General features: G+C 34.9%; 1 protein-coding gene across 8 annotated transcripts in view; it reads right to left on the bottom strand.

Annotated features, from left to right (window-relative positions):
- The window catches only part of LOC132698155 (nephrin), a 520,664-nt gene that overhangs the window by 125,064 nt on the left and 377,171 nt on the right, over positions 1–18,429 (bottom strand). For 6 of the 8 annotated variants that reach the window (XM_060664069.1, XM_060664072.1, XM_060664075.1 and 3 more), the window contains exon 1: positions 5,613–5,954. The exons of the other annotated variants lie outside the window; for them this stretch is intronic. In XM_060664069.1, the coding sequence (XP_060520052.1) occupies positions 5,613–5,637 (25 nt within the window). In that variant the 5' untranslated portion in view covers positions 5,638–5,954. Of the gene's footprint in view, positions 1–5,612; positions 5,955–18,429 lie in introns of those variants that run through there. 8 annotated transcript variants of the gene reach the window in all.

Below are 18,429 nucleotides of genomic sequence, written 5' to 3'. Positions count from 1 at the left end.
TAGTTACATGCACGAGAACATCCCTCGGGGTATTTAAGGTTTCTATAGTCTTCTGAACTCAAACCGAACCATTACACCGTTTTGCGATACAACCATCAAGGTTGTAGCAAAGCGACGGCATAACCAAAGTTCATCAAATTGATGTACGAAACACATTAAAGTTATGGAGCGTAACCAATATTCAGCTACACAAGCCGATCGACGAGGGATTACATCCACCTTGTACGGAATCCACTTCTCAATTGCTGCAACAGAGGTGCGAGGAGGTGTGAAGTCCCGCCCGCAACCTTGAGTGAAGCAACTTACACCCTTCTGTAACTTTGGTAACATTTTTCACCTCCAGAATGGAATATTTCGAGGTACAACCAGTGCAACGCATGCATTCCTTAACGTTGCCAGGGCAATTTGTGTACAAGCACTTGGTTATAAGCTGACAGCTGCATTCAATGCAGAAAAGGAGACATTGGTCGAGGACAAAGGGTTGCGCGGCGAATCCAGATCAAAACTGAAATCTTTTGTTTTCCTTATTAGTTAACGAAAGCCCAGCGAACGCCCGAGAGACGAACTACCGTGTTGGAATTGCTGAGATGATTGAAATTATCGGTAACAAACCGGTTGCCTTATTACGAACCAGCCACTGCCGTTTTGCGTCGCACGAACCGAAGACCGTTTTCAAGAAGTCTTTGTAGGGCGTTTAGTTCACATGCAGTCCAAACAGAACATACCTGAATATTTTTTATGGTAAATAAAACTTGAACATTAAGATGAAAAAGGAACGCAGAGAAATAATACACAATAAGAAATAAGAAGAAATAAGAAAATACACAAAAATAATTTAAACGTACAGGGTGTTACAGAAAATTTCAGGGCACAATCTGCATCCAGAAATACGAAAAAAGGGTTGACAAGTTAACGTAAAAACAAATTTATTGATCAGTACAATAGTAAATTCCTTCCTTGGAAAAACAACAGATTATTCATCGACGGCGATGCCAATTCAATCAATTAGTGGACAGAAATACTTTAGAAATCATTTGCTTTTCCGGATCCATGTTTATATACTCAATAATACCTAAATAAATCCAGTATAAAATGTTACACTAACTTCATCGTGATAATTCTGGTGCAGGGTAGCTTAAAAGCCACTCTACTGAAAAGGAAATTGACATGTTTAACAAAAAAGAAAAGTTTTTCCCTAATTTGCGTAATAAAAAATATTGGATATTAGGGATAGTATTTAATAACAAATAAGTTTGGTTAGTTGCAAAATGAGAAAATCTTTATAGCTCAATTTATGGTTAAAGGTTTAATACTAAAGCTTAAATAAGGTAAGAAAAGCTGAGACGAAACATGACGCCATATTGATAAGGCATTGTATCTCTAACATTAAGATTATATACATAGTAAAAAAAATTAAGAGCACGCGAACAGAGGGTTCATTAATGACATATATTAAGAAACAACTTAAATGTCGATCATCGCGAGCCACAAACAAAAACAGACAAGTGGTTTGAATTCTTTATAATCATATATATAATCCGTTATAATTTCTATAGAATAAGTGACTTACATAAATTCCTTTTCAAACTCTTGGCTAATATATGTCAGATGTCTGCTATAGTCTCGATTATAACAGAGAATTTTTAGCGAGATTTCATTTTTAGCGCAGTTATCATCGAAATATGAATTTTTGCTTTATATTTTTCGAGATATATTTAGATGTAGACTCTGCACTAAATTTTTTTCCCAACATTCTGTAACACTCTATAAATACTACTATACTATACCGGAGTTGCCTATTTCTCTGATTTGAGGTGCGACCTTCAATAAAACGATGACAAAAATTACAAATTAAAATTACAATTTAAATACGCGCTATCCCGGGGCGTAGTCCACATATATTTAAAAACGGGGGCTTTATAACGGCCGTACGTGTAAATGTCAAGCAAAATGATCAACGATTATGTATACCCGTGGCGTGTTATCGACATCTCCATTTAAATCCCCATTATTTGACCCCGTTCTGAGCTAATTCCTACAAGTACTGTAAAACCCGGCCTCGGTCGCTATAACAGAGCTTTTAGCTCTAAAAGCCCGAGGCAATAAATTAAAATTCAGTCAGGGCAAATGAAAGGTAACACTGATATACCTCGTTAACACTTAACTGTCAATTTATCTTCGTCCTAAGAAAGAATATATGCCGTTTGTTGGCTCGGTAATTTTAGCGCGGCGACAGGATGTAAAAAAAACTGCGTAGACACCAACGGTCAAAAAGTTCTTCGCGAGCGTGACCGAACCCTTGGAAACCCCTACAAGTGCGACAGGTGAAACGAAATACCACCGGATACGACCCATCCTGTTCTTGAATTAACCGGAGTCATTTTTTAACCCACATTGTCAGTCGCGAAGAAAAAAAATACACCTGACAGAGATTTAATTTTAAAGTAAACGTAACGAAGTTATTGGATAATTATTTTCTTTAACTATGAGGGCGTTCGAATAAATATATTATAGAATGATAAGATAACAAACAGATGTCGAAAAAAATTATTTGTGAGACTCATACAGGCAGGTATAAATAAAATAAACAAGAATAAAACACCTCAATAAGAAAAACAATATTAAAAAATAACTTTTGCTGGGTTTATAAATATTCAGAATATATATAAAAGGAATCCCAGTGAATTTTGTTTTTTATTATTTCTGAATCGGTGTAAGAATGAAAAAAAGGTAATTTTAGAGTCAAAATATTACTTACTGGTTTTGGAGTTATTTGAGATTTTAGCCAGTTAGGTTGACATAATTAATCAATTACCTTTAAGTAATATTCATGTGGGAGAATTATATCAGGAAATAATCAATCAAATCAAATAAAAATATCGCAAATTATTTTGAAATTTTATCAGCAATAATTTTTATGACCCAATTAAATGTTTTTGGGTCCTAAATTTCATTTAGCATGGCCTCCTATGTTTCCTGAAGTGACACTTTTATACAAATATTTAATGACGAAACTAACGTTATTTTGTTATTATTCTATTTGCTTTAGAAATTAGAGGAACGTTAGTAAAGCAGAAAAATGAGCAAGCATCATTGATGATGTGAAAAATAGCTCTTAAGTGCATACCTCGGTGCAAACAAAATATAAGCTCGAGAATATCTTTTTATAAAAAAATGTAATAATATAACTGCAAGGACGATCATTATCCTGAAATAAAGTAGAAATTATTTAGCACTATTTATTCAACGGTCTTAGATATTAAACGCAAATGACTAATAAAACAAATAATTTGTGACAGTGCTTTAAAAAAAACAAATAATAAGCATCATTTATCGCAAAAAATTATCCTTTTTCCATATTTTCCTGGCAGTGGAATAAACTAGGGAATAAATTAGTATAGCGCGGTACAAAATTTTTACAAATGCACACATGCCAGCCACATCATTACTAAAAGCTTCGCTAAAAGCACTTGCGCAAGGAACACAAGAAAGATAGTTTACTAAAGCAATTTTTTGTGTTTCTATGTTTATTATTATACTTAGGCAGGCTTATTGCGCACGATTTCGTAGTTTGGCATGGATAAAAAGATGAATATTCTGAGTAGAGGGTTCCGTAGATATATTATTTACCGACTGTCTCCTTACGAACGCAAAAAACAAAACGGCAATAAGCAACTCGTCCGTTCAAAGTTCTGGCAAGCAAAGAGGAAAGAGAGAGAGAGGCACTTCGGAAAGTTTATTATTAAGACGTTCGGCAACTTCGAACAAAATATTAAATCAGGGAATATCGCCTTTTAAATGAAATTCGCTTTAAACAAGCGCACAACTTTTCTGACGGCCGTTAAGATAAACTTTTTTCTCGCTCTGAAACCTCTCAGAAAGATTAAACAGAAATTTTCGGTCCGGATTTCGTTTCGACACTCGAAGTTTGTAATACATACACTCTGCCCGGAAAACGAAAACCTCGAGATAAAATTACAAAAAAAAAAATATTTCCTGGATCGATCGGATTTTTAGATTCTGAGAGTCGCGGGGCTCACAGCCCATTGAACAAATTTATATAAAACTGACCTAATAAAATAAAATGAAAAAAAAAAAGCAACCGTTGTCTTAAATCGTCGCGGTCGAGTGCACAAACGAAAACCCACGAAAAACCAAATAAAAATTAAATGCAAACCTGTAGTTTGCGCTATGTTGCGGGTTTACTAAATCAAATGAGTCAGTGATTGACGATTTCTTTTACGTGCCATGGATTTTGCTGCGCTTTCTTCTGTCATCGTCTGGTTGTCTTTTGCATTGCCCTTTAGAAATTTTTCCATTGCATTATTATATATTTTTTTGAAAATATATTTTAATAAAAAAAAGTACATAACAATAGTTTACAAAACAATGGTTGGCCAGTGGTATCGAAGATACTTTCTAACCCTAACCGAAAAGGAAAAATAATATGCAATACAATAAATAAAGCCCCAGAAAATGAAATAACAATTTCGGCATAAACATAAAAACTTTGTGTGGCATTTATAAACCTTATTCTGAATAGCCATTATATTATCGACAAATATTCCAATGCAATTAAGTTTGTACAGATTTGTGACATTTCTGAATTGCTCTAATATTCTGTGGCAAATTACACAGCCCTTTATTAGTTCTATTATTGCCCTGATAAACATCCGTTTGTGGTCTAATATTGTAATATTGTCCCCATTACACTTGCATACTCTGAACTGTACCGCACCACGGGTTCCTCAAATTTGTAGCAAGTATCGAAAAGGGGGTAAGAAACAGAATAATATCTATAAGGTAATCTCTACATCACTGACCTTCGGAGCTAATTTGTTCGATAAATGATTAATGTGATCATTCTAATTAAAATGCTCATCCATGAGCAACCCGAGATATTGTATCTTTGTTACTAGTTGCTGTTGTTACTGAAAATCATAATCTTTGTTTTTTGTTATAACTTATAACTTATAATCCTACAGTATGCTAATCATTACCACTATATACCAAAATAACGTCAAACGTAAAAATGTAACCAGAACATTTGTTTGAAAAAGAATCAAAACAACTATACAACGAATGAAAATGTGGGCCAAGTGCTGAGCTTTGCGTTACATTATACCCACTTGACTTATTTCCACTGATAAAATCAAATTCCCCTGGCTTAATTAATTTTATTATTTATTAATTTAATTATTAATCAAAGTAGAGAAAGGTGTTTTAGTCAACGCAAAAGTTGTCCGGAAATTTATCAAATTAATATTGTAATAATGTAATAAGAAATGCGGTTAAATTATTATTTTAGGAATCGCACCGCCAATTGAACGAAATGATTCCACCGACTAAAAGGTACAAGTAAATAGGTAAGACAACATTTTCCGGACTATCGACATTTCCCGGAAACTTTAGGTTTATTTTAAACTGGCTGACGTTTCCAGTTTTACACCCACCCGAGGCCAACCCCGTTACATATTAATTATCCGTTGCCTTGGTTTAACGTCGGCATATAACCTTTCTGGCGTATTCGTGGTTTATCAAGTAACACTAGATCCCGCCTACTGAAAAAGCGCCACTTTAAGAAAACGAAGACGTTTCAGCGGTTAACTTACAGGAAACTGCAGCGGAAATATCCATTTCGCTCGTAATATATGAAATAATCCAAATGTCCACCAGTCAAAACCAAAAAAAAAAAAACTTTATCACACCAACTCGTCAGACCATAACAAACATCGTATTTTCACCACCAAGTCAAGTTACACGCACGAACGCTTAGCGTCTCAACTCCGTCGTCGCGACGCTTCAAATTTTTCGATCAAAAGAAAAAAACTGCGCTGTATCGTTGGACACCGTCGCCGTCGACGAGTTGCAAATTTTTTTTCTGTCACGTCCGCGACGAACCCCCCAACGCACGCCCGCGCGCGCCTTGTGCAAATCCGGTGTTCCTGCAAGACGAAAGCTCTGCATGGGACTGCTGTCCGTTTCACGTGCAGGCTCCGGTACGCGCTAGATTACGGAGATTGCCGAACGTCGAGTTCGGTCGGCCCCGTTCTATTCGCCGTCACCTGTTATGTAGTTCTTGAGACAACTGCTGGAAAGGACTCGGCCCTACCCCGCCGCAACCCACTCGCGCGCTCCCCGAGCTAAAAAGAAGAGCCTACTTCTTCGGTTTGTAAATCCGTAGTTTACGTTATAAAATTAGTGGCGATTGTAACAAGAGCGCTGACTAATCCACGTGGCGACGAGGAGGATGAAATTGTCCCAGACCGGGGAGGGCGCGTCGTCGCTGGTTGGTTTTTGCGCGAGGGGGAGAGTTAAGACAAAGACAAGACCGTATGAGCTGTTGTCGGTAAACAATGCAAAAGCAATTGGAGTGTTTTGAAAGGAAAAACGCGTTACTAAACTGGAGATCTTAAAAAGACCTTACTTTACTTGGACCAGACTTATAGTGATTTTACAACCGACCCCGTGGTTAACTTTGTCTACTGTTTATTACTCCAAAACCGCAACCCTTTATAGAACACCCTCTCCAACAGACCCTTGACCGTAACCGTTCCGGGGGAACGTCCTAGGAATGTATCTACCTACACTAACAACCGGGATATAAATATGTTTTCAATCTTCTGAATTTCTTATTAAATTGTAAACATTTAAAACAATTTGTTTAGCATCTGAAGACAAATGAATCCGTTTTTTCAATTGCTGAAGTAGTTAGTCTTCTAAATTGTCATTAGGTAGGTTCGACTACCATGTCCACTTCGACTTCAAATTCTGCGTTGTTTTCCATGTCTTCTAACAGTGGAACATCTGCTTCATTCCACGGGCTCCACATTTATAGTGTTAAAAAACACTACTATTAATCTACCGCGAATATAACGTATAGTCTTAAAAAAGGCTGTTATTGTTTACAAATCGGAGACGGACACACAAGACAAAAATGACTATTTTGAAACTTACCTGTAAGATAAATAGAGTTCAGGTACTTACCCTTACCATTTGAATTATCCAGCGAAAACAGCCTCGTAGGGTCAAAACTCGAGAATCAGGTATATAAATACGGACTTACTGAAAGGATCACAGTCAAATACCTCCGTAATATATACGAACATATCGCAATTTACATCAAACTCTTAAGAACGATACACATCACCTGAGGTTAAAATAAACGCTTCTACTTATTTCAAATAAAAATTTCAAGCTTCTATCAATATTCGTTACGGTCCATCCCAGGCAAGACCTGCTTAATGCAGAATAAACATCTGTTGGGATGGGTTTTACCACGGTCCTGCGAAGGTCTGCGGTTAAGGTACTCTAAAATACTTAAAACGTCAAAGCAATGTATGCACTATATTTTTGGTCGTACAATAACTACAGTGATGTCAGATATAGGAATTGTTTGACAGGTAATTCGTCACAACTTATTGAGAGAATGTGATCCGTCAGTCACAATCTGACACCCTGCTACCTTTATTTCAAAATAATTAAAACCAGATACGTCTCAGAAAAAATAACTTTTAGGACAGACGTGAACAACATGAATCTAAAAGTTAAAGAGGTCGTTATTACTCGTCACCGATCTGGTATATTTCAAAGTTCCCTTCTAAATGCGATTTTTTTTAAGCAAAGTAAAAACCTGCTTACGCTGAAGGATGTAAAGGGAAAAATTACAAGAATAAAACAGAGAGACACTGCCAGAATTCTTTAAAAATTTTCTGTACTTACATACTTTTCTTGTAGCGTTCTTTACAGTGGTAAGTTGAGGTTTTATTTCTGGCTATACCGGGCGGCGCACAGTGGATGGCCTATTAATTAGAAGTATCTGCTGAAGAGATCAACAGATTTACCCTACATTATACAGGGCGACGTAAGAAGAGGTACTCTATCGCTTATCTTAAATAGCACTCCCTCTATTGTATATTATAACATTTTTAGATTCTACGCAAGAACTAAAATAGATTTTGTTCAGGTTTCCCCGTATCTATGTCTTACCGTTAACAAAATAAAAAAGAATATCTTAGGCCGTTGGTAAAATCTTAATAGTTCCATGCTTTAATGAATCAGAAAGTCGTCCTTTTTCAGACAGTTAGTGAAAGGGCTCATTCTAAAATGGAAAGATATGTAGGATTGTGCTATTAAAAAAAAAACTCAATAAACCGTATTTCAAGAACTCCCGTACAAAATTCTCTTTTTGTCATTGTCATTGCCATTTCTATTGCCTGAATAAAGTATATTATTACTATCGCAAACTAAATAGAGGAAGACGTCGTAAGGGACAATATTTTTAATGCTGTAGTTGCAGACTCCATATTGGTGAAGATGGTCAACTTATCTCCGGCATCTTTCTAGTTACTCTTGTATGTGTCCATATTCTAAATTATATTATAAATAAATTTATTATTATTAATAGGTTGACCGGCTACATTATTGCTGGCCATAACAGCCAGACTATCCAATATTGGGTAACATTTTTAGTAGGTCATATATAAATACTTTGCAATGTTGCAAAGTATTTATACATTTATATATTTACATGTCTTTTAAAATTTTAAAAGTTATGTTAATAATAAAATTACGAAGTCTTCGTAATTTGGGAGCTGTTGACTTTATTAATGAAGTATCTACCTATTTATTTTTTTTATTTTTTGGTGCCGGCTTACTATGGAGTCTACCCAAGCATTGATTGGTTGGTTGGTTCGGTAGTCCGTATACTAAACGGACACCCGTTTTCTTGATTTTTTGATCATTTCGTCGATAGCAGCCGAACTACTGCAAACATGTTATCAAGATATCTGTGTTTACAAGCACTTTTAAAAACCGCATGGTTTACTAGCAACTAAGATACAGGTAGTTTTTCAATAAAGGTCAACTTTAAAAAATGGCGATAATTTCTGAATCTAAAAAAAATTATAAGGGCTCTTTTTGAGTCAAATACAAGAGAGCACTCACAAGTTTCTTTTGTTTTATATAGCAATCATAGTTGGCTTTAAAAAATGTCCGTGTCCAGAACCTTCCAGGAACGGAAAGTGGCAGAGATATAAGGCATTCTTGTTGTATGATAAATAGGCCGTTTGTCAATGTCATTTAAAGACACCTTTTATTCGATTTTGTGATCTCTCGCACATAGTTACTCAACAGCTTATTTTATACAAAGTGGCCATTTATTGTTTAGGTCAAATTTTATTTTTTGTATTTTAATAACGATTATTTTAAATTGGTCCTGGTTGGCTTTTTTAAACATCCACGATTAGTTAAATTATTCTTGAAGTCCGTCTGTAATGTCTTTAATTGACAACTATATACCCAATCTACTTATCCATAAGCGAAAAGTGCAATTTTTTTGGCAGATACCAACTTTTTGATTGAAAGGCATAAGGGGATTTTTTAAAAACTGTAGTCAAAGTACAGTCCGAATCCAAAATATGGATGTTGTATTAATTGTTAGGATTACTGAGAACTGAAGATGCTTTTACCAAATAAGAAATTTTCTTAATTAACAATATTGTTGTTTGTATAAATCTTCAAAATGATAAAAAATGGAAACATCTTTTATAAAACAGTACTAAAATATAACAAATCAAACTATTTTATAAAATGCTGTTTAAAACGGCCATCCTTTTTATTTGACATTGTAGCCCTAGCCCTGCAAACGTCTGCAAAATGTCCGTTATAACAAATTTTTTTCTTTCCGTATCTTAACAAATCTTTGCAGTGGATGAACCGAAGTCACACAAAACGCCTTGGCTAAAACTGCACAGAAAACGAACAACAACAAGCAAACAATTTTGTGCGATTCGTTTCTAATCTCTACCTCAGGCGGCAATCACTGGGCAATCGTCTTAATTATCAGTTTATTTACAAATTGGACCTTAATTAACGGCGACCGTGCAAAATTTGCGTTAATTCGACGAAAAGTTCATTGAAAAAGCCCGTTTCCGTTTTTATAGTTGCGATAATTCAAAAGTAAAATTCGCCAATTAACGGTATAAACACTTAAAATGATTCATATTGGGAAAACGTTTCGAGTTTGTGAAATATTCGACAGTGGAAATTATCGCCCGAAATTTATAGCCGCGACCCCGGAGTTCGTCGAAAATTTAATCCTGGGAGCTCGCAGAAACATTACTTTTACCGGCTGGTAGTTTTATTATTGATTTGTGTCGCTTTTTTGTTTTAACGGTATCGATTCACGCAGATATACATCCGAAAATAAAATATATTGTTTGTAAACGACGAGGCACCCAAGTGCTCGATGTCTGTCAACTTCTCGGCATTTTCTCTTTGGCGTTTATTACAGCTGTCGTCAGTTTCGAGAATTATTTTTCCCTTTGAAACCACATTTCTGCGAGAGCAGAGCTTTTTATACCGATAATATGTACGACAAAGGAAACGTAAAATAATCAATTACAAATGGCTACACTTTGTCAGTAAAGTATTATTTTCTTTTCATAGAAACCAAATTGAAAGAAATTTTGCTCCGTTTTCACGTTTTTTCCGCCTTTGTTTCATATTTACTTGTTGTTTGTTTACGTTAAGAAGTCAAAACACCTTCGATAACAACTTAGGTCCTATTAGTATGATTGACGTCATTTGACATTCATGTGCATCGCCCAAGTTTTCTGTTTTAAATTGAATTTATGATTGCGCAAGCTTCAACGTGCATATATGGATATAGTTGTGTGAAGAAAACTCCGTCAATCTTTCACTTATTAATATATTCGGAGTGTCTGACATCCAATCATGTCTGTGGACACCTTAAGAGAGGAAACAGGTTTGATGTAATTTCGGTTTTTTGTTTATGAGCATGGGCAATAAATTAAAAGCTAGCTTCAATAAGCTAATTTTGATTTTAGAATCCACCCAAACGCCTGCTAAAAATTAGGAGTGCAGGTCCCCCGAATCCTTACTTAAACATAGGGAAAAGTTCCATAATTTGAACCACCGCAATTTCTCGGCTACAAACACTAAACGGGCCATCTTACAGAAAATACGTTGAACTCATTACGTTTACGCCATTTACCACCTCTCAATGTGGGATTTTTCAAATCTTTTCAAAACATCTACAGGCAGTGTATCGAAAACTGGCTTAGAAGTATGTTTCAGGTGAGCGCCTTAACAGGAAAATCCTATGGATTAGCAGCAACTATAAGAAATACTGTTAATGCTTTTCGGCGGTGCTGGAATATGGTCAACCGATAGGCACACGTTTAACGAAAATGATTTTATGTCTTCAACTATTCTCAACTCATCGGTTTAAGCTGAAGGCAGGAAAGTGGATTCATCTAGTGAAGACGATATTCCACTCGCTCTAAGTCTCTAATTCTTCTTTAAATGTTTCCATCTTGGAAATTTCTCCTTTGCCACTATGCAACCGAATAGTTTCTAAAAGAGTGGCAAGAAAGCAAAAGGCAGTAGAATTAACCAGTTCTCCATACAAAAACGATTTAGAAGAATCAGGTCCATCAAAAAATAAAACGAAATTCAAACAAATGTTTGTACTAGCGTTTGAGTTAACTGTGTTTTAAAATTAGGGTTAATATTTAATGTAATTGTATACCATATTTTTTTTATATTCAGTCCAATTTAGAACACACCCGGTTCAATGTAGGAAACCGGTTTCTTAAAATGAACTTTTAAACAAATTTTATTTTTCCAGAAAATATATGATTTATAATTTCTTTTTTTAATATTGTGTTTTCGTTTTGGTAATACATGCAATTAGTATAATATTCTGGTTCTTTTACATTTGCTTAAAATTGTGCTGATTAAAAAGAAAAAAGAAAAATTGAGAGGTGGTCCAAATAAAGCTCCTTTACCCTATATGAAATGACATCTTAAACCGCAGGCTATGGAACTTATAAGTACACTTGTTCCGAATTTCTATTGTATCAGCATATTGACTGTTTTGTAATGTGTTGATCAACTAGACCGAGTAGTAGGAAAAATGGCAAGAAGTCTATTTCACAGTGTTAACATTTGCGGCACTTTTCTGTTATTCGTTAAAAAAATTCAGTGTACTAGTTAAGTTTTAGAAAAAGTTTTACTCGTTGACGTGTGTGGAGTTTAATAGAAAAAGAATTTTATATTTCTGATCTGATTTTGACAAGTTTTAGACACATCCGTACATTTTTCAATATTATTTTTTGTTGGAAAATTAGTGCTCAATTGCCCTAGCCTCCTTCTTGAAACTTTTATTATTAGTATATTATTAAATAAGAAAGTACATAGGTAACTAAATTCTATGAAGAATGTTCTTGAAGTCCATCCGAGGAATATGAAAAAGCAACATAAAATATCAGCCTCTAAATCAGTAGAAATTGGATTCTGCTAGATTATCTAAAAGGAAAAAAATCACTGGGGCGCGCAAGACAGTGTCTCTAGATAGAGTGAATTGAGATGGGTATCATGACAATTTGGAAATTACTTTTTTTTTAATTTAAGGGTCCCTATTTCAAGTAAATAAAAGACAATTTAAGAATAATAAACTTATATTATTAGCAGATTTGCAGTTTTATTTACTTTAATTTACAGATTTTTAAAGCAATTATTTATACAAAATCTCCAAACAAGTAAAAATAGTTTCTCTATTGTACAACAGTACGAAAACAGTACAACTGGATAAAAAATATTGGAGTGCAGAATATTTTCACATTCGGTTAAAGTAAAACCCATACCCAATCGATAGGTATAGTCGTGGTGGTTGATTATTACAAATTACAGGTTGCTAAGTGACGGTGGCATTTTCACTATACGGTGTTGCACAAAAATATCATGTTACCTACTATTACGGCAACGTTCCGTGCGCAGAATTTCAATATTTGTTGCATTATTGAAAACTTTTCGAAAGAACTTTTCACATAACCTTAAATAAAGTTATATAATAAATAAATAACCAACCAACATCCATTTCTTTCAAAACTTTCTTTGGAATATGCTAAACAAAGATAAACAAAAACGACCTCATTGCAAATCGGTGTAATTCTGACTATTTAAGATTTGTGCCAAAATGGCCAATCTAGGTTTGCTTGTTTGTCTGCCAGTTTCGTTTTGTTACTCATTTAAAATGCGCAACTTTACAAATTCGTCCCCAATGCGGTGGTTAAAATTGAAAAAATAACTAAATTAATTTAAAATGCTTTAAAGTGCTTTTTTTTCGCCTTGTCTTTGGGTTGTACCAGTATTATATAAAATTGTGGGTGAATTTTAGTATGAGTTAATTAACGCAATATTTTTCACAATTATACCGAACAGGTGGTGTCAAATGGGGCCAATCTGTTTCGTGCGAAAGCGATTTTTCGAAAGCGATTTTTCCGCGTGTCCGGACGCAATAAATTTTAATTTAATGTTATATTTCTGCGTGATTTATATAGTTTTAATTTAGCGTCGGCGCTTTGTAAACATTTCAAATTTTAACCGGGGCACAGCAGCGGCTTCATTAATATCATTGTTGTTTTTTCCTCTGTCGATGCCCGACACGGCCTTTATTTGGATAACTTTTTTTATTATATTAAATTTTAATCCACGGGCGGTTTTGACTGTCGCACCAGAGGATGAAATAGCAGAATTTCAGAGCAGAATAGGCAGTAAGCTTGGAAAATAAAGATATGCAGATTTTGTTTAAAAAAATGCTAGCGCCGTTAAATATATGTAAAAACTTCCTTGATAAACTATAAATTTGTATTACTAATGATAACAACAATGCATATGAAAATGTATTTAACTAGATATTAATAACGCCTTTTTAATTCCCCCTTTAAGGATAACGCTAAATTAAAATCACAATTTTTTCCAGTAAGATTATTTATAATTAAATTTTTATTTAGGTCATTTATTTTTCATTTATTATTAATAATTATCGATATAGTCTACATAATCACCATGATTCTATAACTTAAGAAAATATATTTTTTTTAATTTGGATTTTCTATGAGATAGTTAAATCAGACCCATATCGTGGCCGGAATGCTTAAGATTGCTAAAGGATACTTAAATAAATTGACTATTATTAGACACGCTAGTAGAATAAGATAGAGACATTTCGAAAAATGACCTTTCCAGGTGTTGGTAAAATGGCTAGAGGTTGAGTACGATGAGGTAGTACAAATCGTCGGCACTTCCCAATATTTTTAATACATTCAACTGTTTAAGCGAAGCATTTGCTTAGGACATTGCTACACATTCGTAAAGGATATTTAAGACTTAGAATATATATATTGACAAAAATTTTGGAGTTTGACCTGATCCCGCCTTGATAAGAGCACATCCTGCAATTTTTGTAAAGTTTTTTTTGTGATATTTACATAAATGTTTTACACAACGTAATATAAAATAATATTCTGATGTCAGTAAATTATAAACACGTTTTTGTGTGGCCAAACTGTCACAAAAAACACAATAATTGTCAAAAGAGTAGACAATCTTTAAGCATTTTTCAGTAATTTATTTTAAGGATACGGTTATTAGCGGGTCGTTTACAGTGAGGTAATTTATTAGTACTCAAAACGGAGACCAAAAATGTTCAATTTCGACCAAAATTCTTGAAGTTTGTCGCAATGTGTGTCGCTAAGAGGGGCCCATGAAATGGGGTTAATTAATACGGTCCTCCCAGCTTGGTTTCCATATTCATATTGCCTCCCTGTTGTATAAGCGGGGACCGAAATTAGACGATACCACCAGATCGCGAAGCACTTGCCTCGATTTTTTTAAGCCGTTTCCCGCGCACGTGCACTGATATGCGGGGGTTAAAATTCTTTTCAAAGTGATTTATGTTAACAAAAAGGGCGTGGTAACACGATCGGTTTCGCTTTTCGAGAGGGCGACATCCCTAAACAAACGAGATGTATCGCTGCTGGTACATGGGGGTGGTGACCTTTCGGGCTTTGCCGTAACCTTATTTCGCAACCTTAAAACAAGCGATGAAAGCTTCAATTCATATTAACGACCAAGGATTATACATTTTTTGAGTCTGATAACTTGGTATCAATTCAAAATGTCACAGTAAAACAGTTTTCTTTAAGATAGGCCACACCAATATCATTTGTTTTAACTTTTACTAATTTTATTAAATTTGACAATTAAATTAAAACAAACATTTCCTAGGGCTAATTTTTTTTTATATCTCGTGTATTTTAATAGGAGGGACCACACCACTGTTTCCGTAATCATCTGCTAAGTAAGTCATATACTTGCGGTATTAGTTTTCCCAAGATGTTCGTACAATTCAGAATTATGTTGAAAATATTATTTTTGGGAATTGAAAATATTTAAAACGTACAACAAAATTTATTTTGGATTCACCTAAGTTTCATAATTGCAATGACCACAACCAAAGCAAGAAAGATGGAAATATATCGGGTAAAATGATTGAAGAGAACGACTTTAAATCAAAAAAAGTGAAGAAGACAAAAGAGAAACGAAAACTAACAAAAAAATGTCAAAAAATAATAAAAAATTGCTGTCCTTGGAAAAAACGAAAATTATCAAAACCCAACGGCACAATTTGTCGATACAATGCACTAGCATCTGTTTTGTGTTTCAGCTGGCTCCACAATAAATGACATTCAAATGAAATAAACATGTAACGCGATATCCAACAACGCCAAAAACAACATTCAAACATCTGAAATCTCTCGCGGCGTTACTGTGCAAATTACGGTATAAACATCACTGGATAAATTGTTGTCTCCATAAGAAAATACAAAAAAGCTGCTTCGGATCTTTTGACCTCTCATAAATTGTGTGATCTGTCAAGCGTCTCCCAGCCTTGAACTAAAATTAACCATTTCGGTCGTCATAGAAAGAGTTGCCCTTATATAAAGTTCGTATCAAAAACCAGTCATTGCTGAACGAGTTCCTTGACGCTGATTTAAATCTCATTAAATCACGGCGTTGCCAGAACTAGACCGAAGTTGAATAATGACACCGGAGGCACTACTATGGGTTATGCTTCGCATGAAAAGGGGGAGAACTGCACCAACTCGAAAATCTAAAGAAGGTGGTGGCGGTTTTGTCGAGGGGGATTTTAGTAGCAGGTCTGTGTGCACTAAATTACCACTTCTATCAGAAATTATTAAATAAATAACGACAATTTAAGAAATTTTAAAGCGATTTTTAAATATTCTATTTATTAACATACATTTCGAGGACAATAACAAATATAACACTCAAACACATTAAAAATAAGTGAAATACGAAGGAAACCCACACATTATTTCTTTCTTGCAATACCACACCAAATCAAAATATAAAAAATATGTAAATTTTTTAACATATTCAAACGTATGTTTTAAAACTCCTAAATTTAAATTTAATCTGGTACAGGTGTAGTTATAGAAATACAGTCAAACAGCCAAAATATAATTCATCCTTAAGAATACAAACTAACCAAAACTAAACAAAACTGTTGAATATAAATATTATGTTTCACTTTTAATAATAAAGTGCAAAAAATAAGCAAATCTTATAGGCACACAAGTAGGACAGGAGTAGGACCGTCGGAGGGCACTCGATAAAACACAAATTCCACAGCTACAATCTCAAAAAATAAATTCTAAATTGTTAAAAAAAAAAATTCTCAAGAGTACGTCATAAAATGAGTAATACACTTTTAGGTTATCATTATTCTTTCAAAACTTTGTAGTTTTTGTTTATATTTAATAAGTTCAACCCTTTTAAGTGAAAATGTAATCTCCTATTCAATTAAAATATTGTAATTACTTACTTAAGCAACTCCAAATCCATCAAACTGAACATTATAAGATGCCCAGTGTATTCGTCAGCATTACTGTAGCCGCAAAAGAAATCACCAGGCGCAAAGTTACTGGTGCAACTGTATGCATCTAATCAGATAGCAGATAAGCAGTTCTGGTACTTTATAGACCACATTTTACGTCAGAACCAGCACAATGTCGACAATGTGGTCATGTTTAGTTGGATTAAATGCCATTCCCTACTGGACTAAACTTTTTTCTTTGTCTGGCGACGTCATTTATTAAAGAGCTGAAAAAGGAAAACTCCCGGAAACAACTTCTAAAACAATGGGGATGAAAACTAAATTTGTTGGATATCTAGGCAGGTAGTGAGCTGTCCGAACCAAACAGAACCTTTTCCAGGAAAACTCCACGCACAACCACAAGTATTCTTATGGGTCATTGCTTAGTAAACAAACACCAATTCCAAATGATGACGAGACAGTAGAACATATTCTGAGCCAATGTCCTAACTTCTCGTTTGACGTCCACATGGAGTGACTGTACTGGAGGCTCCCTTCCCCAGGTACAAATTCTTTAGTCACGCTACATTATTTGGCAAATTATAGATATGAAACTGCTGACTTAAAATAGAAATATTCCTATATTAATTTTGTTATGGATTTTGGCCAACATAGCATTCATCCATCATAAACCAGGAGACTCAGGTTGCTTATATTTCTCGATGTGTTTTGAACCACTTATTACGACAAAATTTTGACATTTCGTTATTTTTTCATTGATAACTACCAAGCAGTTTAAATACATATTAAATAACCTGTCATCGTTTATTCAGTCACAATCGATTTCATCAACAGATTATCAAAATGCTTTTGTATTTTTTCTGTCTCCTACTGGATAGTTTGAGAATATTATTATTATTAATGTCATTTCACACCAGTTTTAACGCTTGTTGCGCTTCATTACATCGCAGGCCACTGATGCCGAATCTGTATGGAAGGACGCATTTATTCAAGAGCCTCACAAAATCAAAAATAAAACTGTCTAGAACTATTCTCGGGCAAATTTGTTTTCATAACCACCCGACCTGCCTTCGTAGATCTAATCCTAATTGAATTTTTCCGGTGGCGTCTGGTGTCCGTAACCCGGAGCGTTTGGCAACGCTGTTATCATCCGCGCAGGTTAATTAAGTTGGGACATCCGTGCCCGGGGCACTACAGCGTCCATTCGTAACGACCGACCACTCTCAAGACTCCGCGCAGAAAATATCATTGATAGACGCTGTGTTACTATATTAACCGCTCCTTTTTTTTCAAGTCTAGCTGTGAATGAATCTCGGAGATCGCCTTCAGAGGAACTTGTTCCGTAAATGGAAAAATCGGAACGGGTTTCTCGTCGTAATTGGTTTATTTTTGTTTACGCCCGGCGATTTGCAAAAAGAAGTGAACGTCCGCAGAGATCTGAATCGAGTGCGGAGACGGTTGGAGTGCCATAATAACGTGTGATTTTGGAAACTAATCGATCGATAAAATGAGATTCTGAAGGTCTTCGAAGGCGTTTAACCTGAGCGCGCAAAGTGCGAATACGATCACTATCGAGATACACATGTTATCACCAATTCGGTCGAGATGAATGCAAATTTATTCCTGACCCGTTTGTTCAGATTTTGCGTTTGTTGTACATCGCACATACGATTTGAAAAACACGGCTTCTTCAGTACGAT

Source organism: Cylas formicarius, unplaced genomic scaffold (genome assembly GCF_029955315.1).
Source record: "Cylas formicarius isolate icCylForm1 unplaced genomic scaffold, icCylForm1.1 PGA_scaffold_2__14_contigs__length_35257938, whole genome shotgun sequence".
In the NCBI taxonomy this organism is placed as follows: domain Eukaryota; kingdom Metazoa; phylum Arthropoda; class Insecta; order Coleoptera; family Brentidae; genus Cylas; species Cylas formicarius.
This window is presented reverse-complemented; position numbering and strand designations above follow the sequence as displayed.